The following is a 15,826-nucleotide window of genomic DNA, read 5'->3' on the forward strand; positions in this document are numbered from 1 at the left end:
TCACCATGTTCCCATTCCAGCATTACACTACCTGCAGTCATTTAAAGGAGATATACCTATTTAAAGTGACTTGTGGCATTCAGATATTCCCCAAGAACAGTCATTTAAGACCTCTTTCACCTAGGACTGCCCACCTGTTTGCCTGGAAGTTGACTGGAGAAGACCATGACACAATTTCTCTTCTTCAGATTAAGCAGATAAAGCTGAGAACCAGGACAAAGATTAAAGTTAGCTAAACATTTTTCCTTTAAACCTCTGATTTCCTTAAGGCAAGGAAATCCCTGGTATTTGCATATGATGCATTCAAGGGAAAAAAAAGGCCTTATTATACATCCTAGCCTTGTTTAAAAATTATGCATGTTTTCCCTAAGGAAAGAAAAATGAGCAATCCCCATAGTTTTTCACCAAAAAATCCCCAAACAGGTCTGCAGTTCCCTGGCAAACAACAGAGAATCAAAGAACTTGCAAAGTCACAAAAGCAACAGGCTGTTAGGCAAGTGCACCGGTGTTCTTTGGTGACATGGAGCTTGTCAAAGCAGTGTTTGTTTATGAGAAACATGAACACAGGGTATTACTGACCTGTTCAACCTGTTCATATCAAATACAGCACAGGGCAGCTTGGTTTAACACTACAAAGAACTCCAACACTCTTTACAAGATCTGTAGGAACTCAAGCTTCCTTATTCAAGATTTGAGGAATTCAACTAAAAATAGGTCAGGGGAACTGGACATCAACTTTCCACCTCATTTAAGACATTTGGAAGTTATTTGCTTATTCATTGCCATGATCACCCTTGAATGGTCTTCTGACAATTGGTATTTTCTTCCACACACAATCTAACACTTCTATAGAACACCGTATTTTCAGTTGCATTGTTTCTCTTACTATCAACAGTACCATTTTAAGTCACAATCCCCAAATAAGTATCAGTGGTTTGTCTTACTACTGTAGCATAGTGGAGGTTAGTAGAATGAAAAAGTAAAATCACACAAATCAGAGTGGAACATACTACAACCCTAGTAATTCTACTTTATTAAAATATCTTATTTTTCTATCTAGGAATGCCTTTTATGTAGCCATTTAGTTGACTCGCAGCATTCAGCAAGCAAGGTCTCCTGTTGCTGCCAATAGCACTGGTTTTTGCCTTGGCCCATGGCAGGGCTCCTTGCAGACCTGCCTGACAGCTGACAGAAGAGGGGAGAAAAGCTTCGACCCTAACAGCTGTGCAGTTTGTTGAATTCTTCAGTGGCAGTAGCATTTCCATGCTGTTGTCAACCACCTCTCTTGAAAACAGCCTCCGCCCTGCAAATCTCCCAGGTGATTCGGAGCAAAAGTGGTATGGACTTGTTCCTGGGTAAAACAATTCTAGAAGAAACAGAACCTGTTCTGAACAGGTCAGTGAGTTGCACACTGATTCTACAAAACAAGAGTTCGACACATGGGGATGACTCTGGATTGGCTCCCTGGCTATAAACTCACACTTGACTGTAGTCAGGAACAATTTTCATGTGTGGCCAGTCTGACAGGAGAGACTTTTTACAACATTCAGAACTAGACCCTGTGCTTCTATAGAAATGGACAGTAGTAATTCTCATTTCTCAGACAGAAGAAAAAATTGGATAAACACTAAGAATTTCTAAAATTGCACCTTAGGAAGGTTTTACATGTCAAGATGCAGCCATCTGGTTGATAGTATAAATGACAAGAAAAAAAAAATAACCTGTACAGTGAAATCAGGTGCAATAGAAATAAAAGGATGCAAGAACAGTAATCGGCAGCATTACAGAGATGCTATGCAGGAAAGAAATTCCTTGGTATGTAGAAACTATGCCCTAGAGTCTCAGTAATACTGCTTATCCATTTCAAGTACCAGGCAAATCTCCTGACCTGTAGGTAACTCATGAGCAAGTGCTGTTTGTTCAGGGCTTAATATATTTTGAACAATGTGACCACTGATAAATCAGTGTAACTCAGCATAGTACAGTGTGGATTAAATGACCTCCTTTAAGCCCTTCAGACTTTTACTATTATTATAGACAGATCAGAGCAGAGTATTTCTATTTTGTACAGTATCAATTAAATAAGTGATTTTCCGTAAGAAACTGTCCAGAGCAATAGAAGAAGCATTTTAATGCCATTATGTAAATTCCAGTCCCTTCTTCTCTCGAATGCTATGCTTGGTCCTAGATTATCAAATGGAGTTTCTAAGGCATTAATGAGCAACTTCCACTGGAGCATGTAAGCATACTTTGTACTTCTGCAAAGTCACATGGACATTCATATAAAAAAGTAAACAAAACCTCAAAATGAGAAAATAATAACTGAAGGCTTGCAGACTTTTAGATGAGGAACAACAGTTGAAACTTTCTTTTATTTCCCTCTTAAGATGTAACTACACATACCAGCAAGACTGATGTGATCAGCACAAAAAGGTTCTCTGAAAATTGCTAAGGAACTGATACTTTCATGACAAAACAAGAAAAAGACAACTCATAAAATCAGGTCACAAAATTAAAACTTACAGAGTTACACACAAGACTCAATTACAAAATGCCTGCTGAAAAAATTTTATTGTGGAAATATAGACTTCTACGAAGTTTTGGTCATTTTAAGAACAGCATTTTCACTTGGGTTAGGTAAAGAAAAAGTTTGACTGTCTGCAGGGACAGCCTATGAGTCGCCTGGCAGTGGAAGGAAATGTCTTTCTGAGACATGTACATCCATGTGCTATCCCAAATGGAAAAAGAGGTAGGCAGCAGTTCTTTCGCTGCTCTATCTATCTCTGAGGGTCATCAGAAGGCAAATACCAGGCATTGAATTCATCTGGTCTGGCATTGTAATCCTTTTGTACAGTTGCAATGGGATATTTTAATTTATACTAGTCACATATATTGTTAGTGATATGCTTTCTTCTATGCCTAACGCCACAGACCTGGTAAGGGAGAGCTAACATTACAGCAGATACTGTGCAACTCCCCTCTGCTGTGCTCAGGGACCTGGGCAGAGACAATTGCTGCTGTTGAAAACTGCTCTCTCACACTTGTGTTCCAGCTCTGATATCTCTTCAGTGGGCAAAATAACTGCAGCTTCCTTTCTGTTACTGGTAGGACAAGACATTAAATAAAAAGCATTAGTACCCTCCTTCTTTCTTGAGGCTCTCTATCCAAGCTAGTATCTGCTCTTTTTTTAAAGGGAGAATCCAAATGAGGACACACAAAATCAGTCACTGTATTGTCTATCAACTCTCTTATGCCCCATGTTCTGCTCTTTCCACTCTGCACCCTCCTGTTAGCACTTCTCATAGCAGAACCAGGTTTCATTGAGTGAGAAAACAGAACTGATTTCATATTAAAAAAAAAGTTTGGCCCAAATCAGTTCAAGACATTCCAAAAGTTCAATGTCAGCATGCCTTGCCCAGTTTGACTCACGCTGCAGTCTACAAGACTGATCTAAAGAGGCACACTTGCCCGGGGTGAAGAGTCTCCCAAAGGTTAAAATTGCTACAACACCTACCAGGTAGGCAGAAAAAGATAAGACAGCAGATAACAGGGAATGTCCTGGCATTTCCTGTAGCCACCCTCCTTTAGGAGCTGTAGGAGTTGGCTTTGGTCCACTTAAAGTGTATGGATGTGATGTATTTAATCTGCCCCCATGTAGTTCACAGGGAAAAAGGCAAGTTACAACTTGTACATATCCTGCACCTAAACAGAGGCTCTCAGTTTCACATACATAAATAATAAAAATAGCTAAAATACAGAGATAAATATACATCATGCAAAATTTTAAAACGTTAAACCATAAATTTTAAATAAATCACAAATATAAAACATTAAACCATAAATTTTAAAGTATTAAAATCCATGAAAGCATATAGCATGTATAATGTATGCATGTACATAGCTGGGTAGGTAGGTATGATTCCCAAGCCTTTCTGTGCGGCTGGAGCTGCGGGCTGGGAGCGGGGGCTCCAGCGCCGGCCCCGCCGGGACCCCGTGGGGCCAGGTGAGCCCTCGGCGTGTGCAGCGGGCAGGCCGGCCCTCGAGGAATTACGGAGTAGGATTACTTCATGTTTCCACCGGCCCCGTTTCACAATCCCGCTTCCAAAAAGCTCTGTCAAACCGGCACGATACTTCAAGCACACCCCCATCCGTGTACTCATGCTGGGTTTTCCCAGGCCATGAATAATCTCGAAGCCCCCACGATAAATACACGTTCAGGGATGCCCGGAGCTCATTCAACCCGCCAGCTTCACCGACGAGAAGGGGCCGGGGCCGGAGCCGAGCAGCCGCACGATGAAGTTTGCCGCGAGTTGTGGCTGTGCCCGTGCCCGTGCCCGACTGCCGCCCGCCCTGCTCCGCTCCGCGCTGCCGGCGCTGCTGCTCCTGCTGCTGGCCCTGCTGCTGCCTCCGGCCGCCGCCGTCCCGCTGCCCGCCGCCGACTCCTCGGGGGAGGCCGAGCCGGAGGTGGCGGCGGCGGAACGGCGGGCGGCGCTGCCCGGCAGCCTGCGGCTGGCGCTGCTGCTGCGCGAACGGGCCGTACAGCTGCTGCGGGAGGTGCGTACGAGCGGCCCCGCGGCTCGCACTCGCTCACACGCCCGGTCCGGGGGTGGCTGCCTGCGGCCACGGTGCGACCGAAACTTCTTGGTGTCTCTCCCCAGATGTGCGAGAAGTTTACCGTCTGCGAGAACAGCATGGAAATGCTCCTCCAGAACAACCTCAACCTCCCCAAAGTGACAGAGGAAGATGGGTGTCTGCTCGCCGGCTTCGATGAGGCAAGGAAGCCCTTTCCTTTCTGATCTAATCCTATGTAGCAGGGGCAATTTTGCCTGCTCAAAAACATTGTGGAAGTTGACCTAAAGATTTCTGCCGGCTCCAGCTGGTTTTGGCCAGACCTCCACGCTCTGTATAAGCCTCATCTGCTAACCTACACACAGCACTGTGATCAAGGCATTTTGAGTTTTAAGTGACTTTCTCACCTTTCTCTCATTTCAGGATAAGTGCTTGAGAAAAATCTCCAGCGGGCTTTATAAATTTCGGACATACCTCAAATACGTGCAAGAAACTTTTACTAGTGAAAATCAAAACGTTGAATCGCTATCTTATAGTACAGAGCAGCTGGCACATATCATAAGACAGATGGTGAGTTGGTTTTAAATTCACTCTGATAATTGTTATGTCTTAGTACTGATGTGGAGTCAGAGATACAGGATGTTACAGGAAGCTGAACATTTCCCACTGAAAAGCAGGTAACAGTTCCTTATGCTCTGATCTTACCCTTATGAATAACATAGAGGTTTTATAAAATTTTGGTTTATTTTCTTAAAGAACAACCTTTTTCCTACTTTCTATTGCTAATTTCCAAACCAACTAAATGCATTTTTAAAAAAGCAAATAAAGTTTTACAATATTACTGATCTTTAAAACACTCCAAAACAAACTTTTCAGACAAGCTGTATGGTATATTAAGATATCAGTAGTTTAAAAATCAAGGAAGACATCTGCCTATTATAAAGCACATATTTTGCTTGTAATAATCATGAAAAAATCTTTCTTTACAAATACTGTTTTGATTGGTAAACTAAATGCTCTTAATTTCTGACAGACATTTTCCATGTTTTGGAGAGCTTTAAAAGATCACACTTTGAAAACTCACTTATTTCCTGTAGTTCTGGCTCACATTAATAATCCTTAACATGAATATTTCCTTTGTCATTGGGGAACCTACTTGCCTGAGTAAAAAATCATCCAGGTAGGGACTGCAGAAGTCTCGAGGCATTATTTCCTTCAAGGTGCTTTTTGACATGTGAAAGCTCATTGTGTGTTTCCCATACCTTTCCTAACATACTGATTTATGACCATCATTTTTTTGAGTGAAAGGAAGTTGAACTGCTTTTGTCACACAGTGCTAGCTGAGAATAATAGCCCTGTCACAAGACAGCAACTGGCTACTGGCTTCCAACTTGATATATTAGTTTGTAGAAAGTTTGTTTCATAACTGAGGGAGACTAGGGTTTGGTTTTTTAATTAGTGGGATGAATATAATCAGAACAGACAGAATTAAACACAGTGATCAAGCCTGTACTTGTAGAAACCATGAAGTTTTTGAGAAAAATTCTTGATCTTCAGGTTAGAAATTTTTCTTTATGAGAGAAAAATCTAACATTTAAGGTAAGCAGAGCAAAGACAGAATCTGTCATTTGTGGTTAGATAGATTCACCAGCAAAATACCTGTCTGGATAACCATACACAAACTTTTACAGAGTGCAACAAGGAGCTGTGGGTATACAAGTAACAGGTGTGATCAGAGTCCACTTCCAAGTAATCTGGACAGAAAGAATACTTATATTTCACAAAAAAAGATGTTCCAGGAGGCGGCTTGCACGCTTTTGTCACTTGTTAAATGGCTAGAGAGATTCTAAACACAGAATAAAGCAGATACTTGTTAGAACTCTGGATTCCAAATTGAAAACTCTATGATTGGAGTAACACCATTTTCAGAAGTCACCTCGTCACATCTTGGGACAAGTTCTTAAAAGGCCTTTAGGTATTGGGTGCTCAGTGCTGTAAATCAGCTTTAGGTGAACTCCTTTTACTCATCATGTAGTTGTGCTCCCACACATCAGTGAAAGTTGGTGGCACTCAGTCTCCACCCTGTGACTAAATGCCTAGAAAGTAAGAATTAAGCAGGTAAACAAGTCTGACATCTTTGGAAACTGTTGATCTACTACAAAACATGAGACTTTTTACTCCCAATATCAGCCAATTAAGACTCAGGATGGAGCAGCCAGTACAGGTTAGGACAAACCATGATCAGTACCTTCCCACCTACCCACATGGCTGCCAGATAGGACAGGTGCATCGATCTACTCACTGCAGAGTGTTGGACCATGATGCCAGATGTTGCATTCAAACCAGAATAAACAGTATAGGTCAAAGATTCTTACACAGTAATTGTAGCAGGCAACAGCATTCCTCAAACCCCTCCACAGAAGCACGGCTGGAAGGAAGCACAGCTCCCAGGGAGGGCTGTTGTCTGCAGTACAGCAAGGGTGGATATGCAGCTGGTTGAGAACATACAAACTGATGCTCTCCAACAAGCTCAATTACAGTGTTTTAACCAGGATATTGTCTTTTTCAAAGGTGATGAATCCTGAAGAAGTGATCATCCCGGATGCAGCTGCCCAGGAATCCCTCCGCACAAAGCTGAAGTCCAGTAAGAACTGGGTAGAGAAAATCACCACCCACCTCATCCTCCGAAACTTTACTTCATTTATGGAGAAAACAGTGAGGGCTGTGCGCTACTTGAAAAATACCAGGAGTTTGAGTGCTTGAATGTTCTAGTTCAGGCACAATCCTTTGTTACAAATCTGTCATGTGGCAGATGACAGTGTTGTTCTGTTTAAAGAACCAGAAATAGTAACAATGGTTAGAATTTATACACATTCTCATTTCCTTCTAGGAATTTATTTATTGTATTTAAGATATTTATTAGTTTCTAATGTTTCTTATTTATATTTTTAATATTTAGAAATAATTTAAGCAAAGGACATATTTCCTTTCTAATGGTACTATTCAGAATAGAAACTTATTTAATACTTATTCAACAAAAAATACTTTCAGAACACAGAAAAAATTGTATACCTTATGTTTTTAAAGTATTTGAAAGATTGTATTTATGACTTTTTTATATTTTTAAAACAAATAAAAGCTGATTTTAAAAAAAGGCCTGTATAACCCGTGTGAACTTTAAATAAGACTAAGGTACTCTAATATATCCAGTTGTTAATACCTGCAATTATCAGAATAACCACTGTCAAGCATTTAGCTGTACAATTAGGTCAGTTATCTACATAGCAGATACGTACACACATACACAGACAACTTGATGAACATATAATTCATAAAATTGGATATAAAGGAACTAGATGCACTGAACATGGCACTTAAGAATGAACACCATAATCCATAATTGCTCCTGAGAAACAAATGAACAGTAACTCCCCTATATTTAATAAGGAATACTCCATAAAGTTGTAATTGTTTGTAAGGATGTCCTTACAAGTTAAGCAATCTCTTTTAAATAAATAAAACAAAGAGACAACCACATTAACCACTTTGACATTAATACTGTCTTTTGATTAGTTTTATTGCTGTCATCCAAGGGAATTTTCCCAGTTTGATTAAACATTTCTCCCTCCTCCCCAAGAAACAGAAAAAAAATCTTAGGTTCTTTCCTTAGGCAATATAAATCAACATATTGCTGCTGAGATGTCAAGGACCATTGATGATCTAATGCATTCACCTTTTAACATTTACATTCCACTAGCATGGATAGGTAATATACCATGAATGCATATTCTTGAATATTGTATATTAAAAAAACCCAAAACAGGACCTAAGCCCAAGTACCAAACCGATGAAACTTTCCTTAGCTGCATCATCTGCAGCACTGGAGCTGTGAAGGTACCTCATATACCCAAACTTGGAGGAATTCTCATACCACACAAGGGATGCAGGCAGCAGAAGTCCCTCAAGCTTTGTCTCTAAAATTCATAGAATATTAATTATCCTCTCTCTTCCAGCACAGCAGTGAAGATGAGGAGATGAAAGGCATGACTTGGAATGTGGATAAGAATGACAGTCAATTCTCTTCTTCCTCTGAGCGATCTGATTGTCCACATATGCATTCCACCACTGGGGATGCCAAAACAGTGACCAGTTCAGCCACTGCCCACATCTCAGATGCTCAAAAGAAAACAAACCACTGCTTTGCCCAATATGGTAAAACAGTTGTCTCAAATTGTGCAATATCTTTAGAAAGAATGAGGAGACCTGAAGGTGGTCGCTTTAGAGATGTCTGTGGTGAAGTTTTTCCTCACAGCAAGATACTGCTTTAGCTGTCCTGGCACATGGTAGGAAACATGGGAAAGCCTGGTTTGGCTTTTTCACTGCTTACCTTCACAGAGACTTTTTCTAGTGACCATTTGGTTAGAGATAATTCTGGCCCTTGTTATCACAATAATAGTTATGAGACACAAATATGTTATGAGATGCCACACTGGACCCTATGTGAGAACAGAGAGGGCAAAAAACCCCAAAAACAGACCAAAAGGAAAGGCATTTCCTGGTTTCACCTCTCCCAGTAGAAAGTGGCTGTCTGAAATCACTAATTACTCTGTAGGCTAGAGTGAAACAAACTTGACACTGAATCTCCTCCTTAAATGTCAGAAAGTATCTACAAATTGAAGTACTAAAATGCCTTGCAAATTGTCTTGATAGACAAGAGCCCACACCTCCCACCAGCACTCTTCAGCTGGCAGCCAGCCCAAGTTGTCTGCAGTTCTGATAAAGACCTAAATGCTGCCACATTTTAGGATGTAGAGAATGAGCAAAGATTGTTGGGTGGGGAGGTCAACTTCTGAGTCCTTCCTGGAGCAAAGGATATTGCTCATGCTGAGCTCCCATTATTTTACCTGTGGCTCCTCCACAGGCACCTGCAGTTCTCAGGGTACTTCAGTGCAGCAGCTGCCTTGCTGTCCACCATTTGATGTCACAATGCCAACTTCAGGGACTACCCCCACAATAAGCACCACTTGCTGAAACCAACACTCACTGGTGCTTGTGGCACAGGAAGATTTGCAGTGAGGAATTCATATGAAGTCAGAGGAGATGTAACCACTGTTGAGCATGTTATGGGGCCTCTCAAATGAACCAACTTTTTGTCCTTTTCCCAGTTCGCTGTTTAGAAAGTATTTGTCAACAATCAAAAACACACACAGACATTTATTTTAGTTGGTAGACCAGCACAAACACATAAAAAAACAGAACAAGATTGAAAATGAGTATTCCTAACTACATTTAGCCACCATGAAATACCTCAACATTCCAAAAGAAGAGAGCTCCTCCTAACTGACAGCTAACTCACTGAGCAAGGCAAAAAAAATTCCCCCAAAACCAAAACAATGATCAAAAAAACCCCAAACCAACCCAAACAAAACCAGATTTGTTAATAATTACCTCAAAAAAATAGGAAATTACCCAGCAAAGCAGCATTTTCCCTGCTGCTGTACAGGACCAGGCTTCCCCTTCCATTGCATCCCTACTTGTTAACCTCATACTGAGATTCTGGAATGCTCAACAGATTACCAGCTCCCTTCATTCTGATTTTGAAATCCCAGTGAAGGAAGAGGGTAAAGCTATGTTGAAAAGCATGCATACACTCTACAGTACAAAAGAAAAAGCCCACAGTATTAAGAAACAGTGTTAAAGACTGTAAGATATCCCTCAGTTGAGTGGCTGTAACACTAGAGTGCTGGATCAGAGAGGGAAAAATCCCAACAAAACCTCAAAAAATTAAAAAGACAGAATGCAACCTACTATTAAAGTAATCTGTAATACAAAAATACTTTCTTTTCAGTGATAGTCTCTGGAGTATCATTTTTCTATTTTTTTACCATGCTTTTTCTCTGCTTAAATTACTAAGAAAAAAGTGGAAAACATTTCAGCCTGACTGACTTTCCAAGCTGCAGTACCATCCCCTACCCAGTAAGCCGAGGTACTGGTGTAAACACTGAATTTTGTCAGAAACAATAACAGCTACTTCAAAAACTGCCCATGTGTCTAGTGCCTTTACAGATTTTATTAATGGCTGATGGTAGGCAAGGTCAGCAAGACCAAGCTAATGCTACAAGAGATGGAAGAGTTACACCACCAGAAAAGCATGAGAGCAAGATCACTTTTCAGCAGTATGAGCCATTAAGTTGGCTTAGTTTGATGGGAAACTTCCCCCTAACTTTACCACTGTTATTTGTGACTAATAATCTTTTCCACATTCAATTTTAAAGATAAAATGATGCCAATGTAAGTATGCAGTAGTATATATAAAAGTCACATCCTAATAGTCAAGAGATGCTATCAAATATATACACACACACACACACACACACACATATATACATAAAAATAACTACAAACCTTGTGATACTGGGTGGGACTCTTTCTGTAAAACCTTGCTTCTCAAGTCAAATGATTAAATAGTAATTTCCTTCTTCTTGATAAGAGGAAAACCAAAACCCATCCCCTTGCTCCCAAAAAATGCAACCTCTGCAGTCTTCAACACTGAAGTAGCATTTCCTTCCTCTAGCAAAATCAACTTCCTATAATCTAAACATACTTAAGCAAATTTTCGTGTATTTTCAGGACTAATCTTGGCAGTCATCAGAAAACATGATACAGAAATTTTGCAATTTGAATTTCTATTTATTGATCAGAATCTAAGAAGATTCAATCTTTCATGAGTAAATCTATTTTTTTTCTAAAAATTAAACATTCATCTTCAGAATCAGAACACTGAGATTTGATTTGCCTTGCCAAAGTATCATTTTCCACTTAGCAAACACCCTTTTTAGTAGATACCCTTTTCCACTTAGCAGATAAGCATTCCCTCCATCTCACCCATCCTCTAATCCAGAATTAACATAAGCATAACCAGGAAACAATGCATATAACCCACAAGCTTAACCAAGAAATGGCTATTGCATCACACACCATCATGGAAAAGTACTCAGAAATTGCATTTAAAGGGTTATTTGTAAAAATTAGATTAGTCATATGACATTTAACAGGATGTGACCTCTACTCCTGTGGTGAAAACTGATGTAATGAGCTTTAATTTCCAAATACCATCAGTATCATCATAGCCTAAATTCCAAGCCTGTAACAAAATAGCTCCAAAAATATCCAGGGTATATTTGCCTGATAAAAAGCAGTAAGTTAGATCTCTGTTTCACTTACAATGCAATGCAAGAAGACTAGTCTTAAGCAGCACTTTGTCACCTACACCATTTTGGAATATAGACATACAAAGCAGCAAAGCATGGGTTTTATACATCACCAACACAGGGGCTTGCTGTGACAAAATTCTGCACATTGCTTTGGTCTGCAGTGTTTAAAAGCTATAGTTCAAGCTAATAGGAGTTTTGCTCATACATTAATTCAAGGAAAAAAGCATATAGCCTCTGTTCCATAACTGATGAGATAAAGTACAGTTACTTTGTACCAGCCATGTCCACAACAGCAATTTGTAGCAGAAGGAAATAGCTGTTCCAAACTTCCTATCACCTTAATTTTGCCTCACAACTTGCCACTCCATGAAGAATTTTTGGAGCAAACGGGTAGGTTCCTCTCTAGGTTAATTTATTAAGAACAAATTTTTACTGAAATCCAGACCTTTTTTTTCTCCTGTTTAGTAATGACATAAAACTTGCCATTTTTTTCACAGCTTGCTATGAGCAGATCCACAGCCAAAACACTAAGACCAAGAAAACCAGCAAACTCAAGGCTCCCTCAGCATCACACCAGGTATCACAGGGCTCTGTGCCTCCTTCTCTGATGTGCATGCATTTTTCTCACTTCTTACTTCACTGTCACCTTTAAAAATCTTGTCCGTTTTTAAAACCCTGTGTAGTTGTTCTGACTGACCTCCCTGTCTTTATAGTCTTTTCAGAACCCTAACTCTGTCCCTCCCCTCTTTCCTCACCCCTTGGCCTGCCTTTATCCCTCTTTGCACTGCTTGCTGTGCCTACATGTCAGGGCTGCTCCTTAGAGCTGAGCTGGTAGGAGATGCCCTGTTAAAGGGCCTGTCACCACTGAGTGCTGAAGAGCTGCTGCCCACCACCATTACCAAACGGTACCAGGTTGTATCTGATCTTCCGATTTCACATGAATACAGTAATGGGAGAGGCAGTTTTAAGAAAATACAGGAATGATTAAAAAATATAGAAATTGTTCCTGAATGGTAAAACCAGCAGCATCTGGTGCAGTCAGTGTGCCAGCAAACAAGATACTCAGATGGCAGGACACTGTATTGCTCCTTGCCCACCATAAGCTCCTGGCACTTTGCTGGTATTTCACTCACAGACTGGCTAGAGAAGAAACAGTACATTTCTTCAGTCCTGAGTTAAGAACAATTCTTCACTCACAGACATCCTCCTTGGAGACCAAAGGAAAGCCACTGCTACCTTTGTCATTTTCACAGGAGGCCAAGAGACAGACCAGCACCTTCTGACAAGGAGAAATATTGTTGTCCTGATGTGCAAGCACCATGGGCACAGGACTGCAGGTCACTCGAGACAGAGAACAGGGCATTTTTCTTGCACTAAAAACCTCAAGATGCCTTCACTTTCGGCAAGCAGGGTAGCGAACAGAACAACCTTGGATATTCTTAAGACTGGTTCAGATGGAAACATTCCTCTTGGTGCCTTGCACAATTGTTTGTCACCAGGTACGACAGGCTCCAGGGACAGCCTCTTGCCTGCGGTATTTCCCCTGACACTAAGGCAACCACAAGCACACTCCACTTCCACTTTGAAGGCATGAAGTACAAAGCCAAACAATCCCTATCTCCAGATAAGATCAGCTGGATACCTGAAAGTTAGTGCAATCTCCACAGAACACAGGAAGGCATCAATGATTTTATTTCACACATCTAGACAGTGGCCTTGAGCTCAGCTGTGGAAGTCACAGCTCAGTTTTCAATAACTACACTCACTGAGTTTATTCCAACACTGAATTCCCATGTGGTCTCACAGGACTGCATCACAAACCTCACCACAGAAAAGAATTCATATCTGGCTGCGGAAGCCACTGATTCACTGACAGAGATCAATACAGTCAAACAGGGGAGCTCGTATTTGTTCTTTTCCAACAGTCTCCCATCTGACAGTAAAATAAAACTTGAGAAAGTTTTACTGGGAGGACAGAAAGGCAAAACACATCAACACTTGGAACAAGTAACACCTAACTTAAGTCTTCAGCCTGCAGCCTTGACAAATATGACAGTCCTTCCCCTTCACTCCAGAGAGCTGCCCTCTTCTCCCTAGTACCACCAAAAACCCCCAGTCTTGCTAAAACTAGCACATTTGCTTAACTTATTTTAGGGAATTACGATTCTTCATAGAAATCTGTTTAATGCACAACTTCACAGAAAACTGATCTGCCCTTATAAGCACATCTAAATTTTATGAAAATGACAAAAACAGCAAAGTAACTTCAAAATATTGCTACCAAAGATTTCTTCATTTTTAAACATGGAAAACTCCAAATTTTTTTTGCAACCTTACAATTAATTACCAACACTTATGATTAATACTACTTTTTTTTCTAGAAGAAAAAAATGAGTATTTATTTAGGGAGTTTTACTCACCTTTTAATTACAGAAAGCACACTACATGGAATAGAAGTCTGTATGTATAAATAAAAAAATACTACATTTTGGCATTCAATTTAACTTGACTTGAAGACACCATGAAAGACTTTTTCCCCCTCAATTAGAAAATCCAAGGGTTCTATGTTAGTAACGTTCCTGAAACATACTTGAGTAGCAGTGAGTTACCAAAACTTTGCTGTCCAATGTGCTTAAAATAAGAATTGCCTAAGCAATAATAATCCAATAATTCCAAGTCTCAAGAAAACTGACTTGCAACTATTTTCAAGAGAAATTTTCAGGATGGGGAGGTCACAGAATCTGGCCTGTGCTTGAAATATCCATGCTTTTGTAAAACTTCTAATGAAAGAGACTCTTCCCTGTTTCGCTACCTCTTGATAAATACTATCATGCTTGGAGAGCAGAGCAACCATGTGGCAGTTGAGACCCACAAACCACACCTCTAAATGTCTGACACAGAACAAGGCACATGAAATACACTTCTGCAGGTGTTTGGGTCCATCTACCCATTGCATTTTGGGTACTGGACACTCTTGTGAAATGCAAAATCTGATGGAGTTACTTCACACTGAATATGGCATCCCTCAGTATTGAACATGTTGAATTGTTACGCTAGATTTAAAAAAAGAAAAATGTTCCTGATCATGATTAAAGCCACTATCAAGGACCAACAGATTATGTCTTTACTACTGTAATTAGGATCAGAATTTGAAATACTTTCATAATTTAAGATAGATGAGTGGTTACATTAATCTCAAGTTACCATTAGAAAAAAGGCACTAGAAAAGCTGCACTAGCAAAATGATATATGGTCACAAGAAAATGTTCTGTGTTCAGTCCGTGCTCTATTCCACTGTCAGCAGACTATTATCATTAGCTATTCCACTATTTTATAACATTTGATTAAATTATCATGATTAATGGAATTTTAAGGAACATGGTGAGTTGTATTAACCCTCATAAATGTTTCCACTGTTTTTCTTCCCAATTCTTGTGTTTCAATTTAATTTTTTTCCCTCAGTTCATTTCTCATTTTTTTTCCAATCATGTCTGCCCTTAAACACAGTAAGAGTTTACCATAGATTTTCATGGCAGATTAAAAACCATGGAATACCCTATTCCTTAAACTTTTAATTAATGTAAAAACTGTCTGAAAATCTATGTGGATTAAAAAAAAAGCCAAGCCAAAATCTAGAACACCTTCACTGAAATAATAATTTGGGGCCAATAAACATTTTTTTCAAAAACCACTGCAGAGATACAAACCAGCCTGTACAATTCTGGAGTGAACAATCCACCCAACACAGCTTCTATTTAACAGAAACACACAATCACCATTCCAGTGCTTGAACTTCAGTGTTAAAAAGGGAGAAAACCAAGGAAAGCCAAAACAACAATGGTCCAAAGAGCAAGATTTCAACATAAAAACAAAGCATATATCTTGTTTAGTGCACTTATTTTCTTCCTTCAGTTACACATCAATAACTTCCTCTTACAGTAAAAGCACTATAAACACATACACACACACACAGAGAACTGTTGTTAAGTCCTTCCCCTCTATCCTAAATCCCAGAAAATGGAGATAGTATTTAAAGGTAAGTT

The 15,826-nt window shown here is 39.9% G+C and overlaps 1 protein-coding gene across 1 annotated transcript; it reads left to right on the plus strand.

Annotated features, from left to right (window-relative positions):
- Window positions 1-4,265: 4,265 nt before the first annotated feature.
- IL6 (interleukin 6) lies at window positions 4,266-7,503 on the plus strand. The gene is made up of 4 exons (XM_071560905.1): window positions 4,266-4,554; window positions 4,659-4,772; window positions 4,993-5,139; window positions 7,141-7,503. Exons 1-4 carry the CDS (start codon window positions 4,294-4,296, stop codon window positions 7,330-7,332), a joined length of 714 nt encoding a protein of 237 aa, XP_071417006.1. The 5' UTR covers window positions 4,266-4,293; the 3' UTR covers window positions 7,333-7,503.
- The last annotated feature ends 8,323 nt before the right edge of the window (window positions 7,504-15,826 follow it).

This window comes from Pithys albifrons, chromosome 7 (genome assembly GCF_047495875.1).
Source record: "Pithys albifrons albifrons isolate INPA30051 chromosome 7, PitAlb_v1, whole genome shotgun sequence".
Classification (NCBI taxonomy): Eukaryota; Metazoa; Chordata; class Aves; order Passeriformes; family Thamnophilidae; genus Pithys; species Pithys albifrons.

What these genes read in the sequence shown, in the direction of transcription:
- IL6 (XM_071560905.1), top strand. Translation starts at nt 4,294, where the DNA reads ATGAAGTTTGCCGCGAGTTGTGGCTGTGCCCGTGCCCGTGCCCGACTG. An exon ending in TGCTCGCCGGCTTCGATGAG is followed by an intron (nt 4,773 to 4,992) that starts GCAAGGAAGCCC and finishes CTCTCATTTCAG; the next exon opens with GATAAGTGCTTGAGAAAAAT. An exon ending in CACATATCATAAGACAGATG is followed by an intron (nt 5,140 to 7,140) that starts GTGAGTTGGTTT and finishes TCTTTTTCAAAG; the next exon opens with GTGATGAATCCTGAAGAAGT.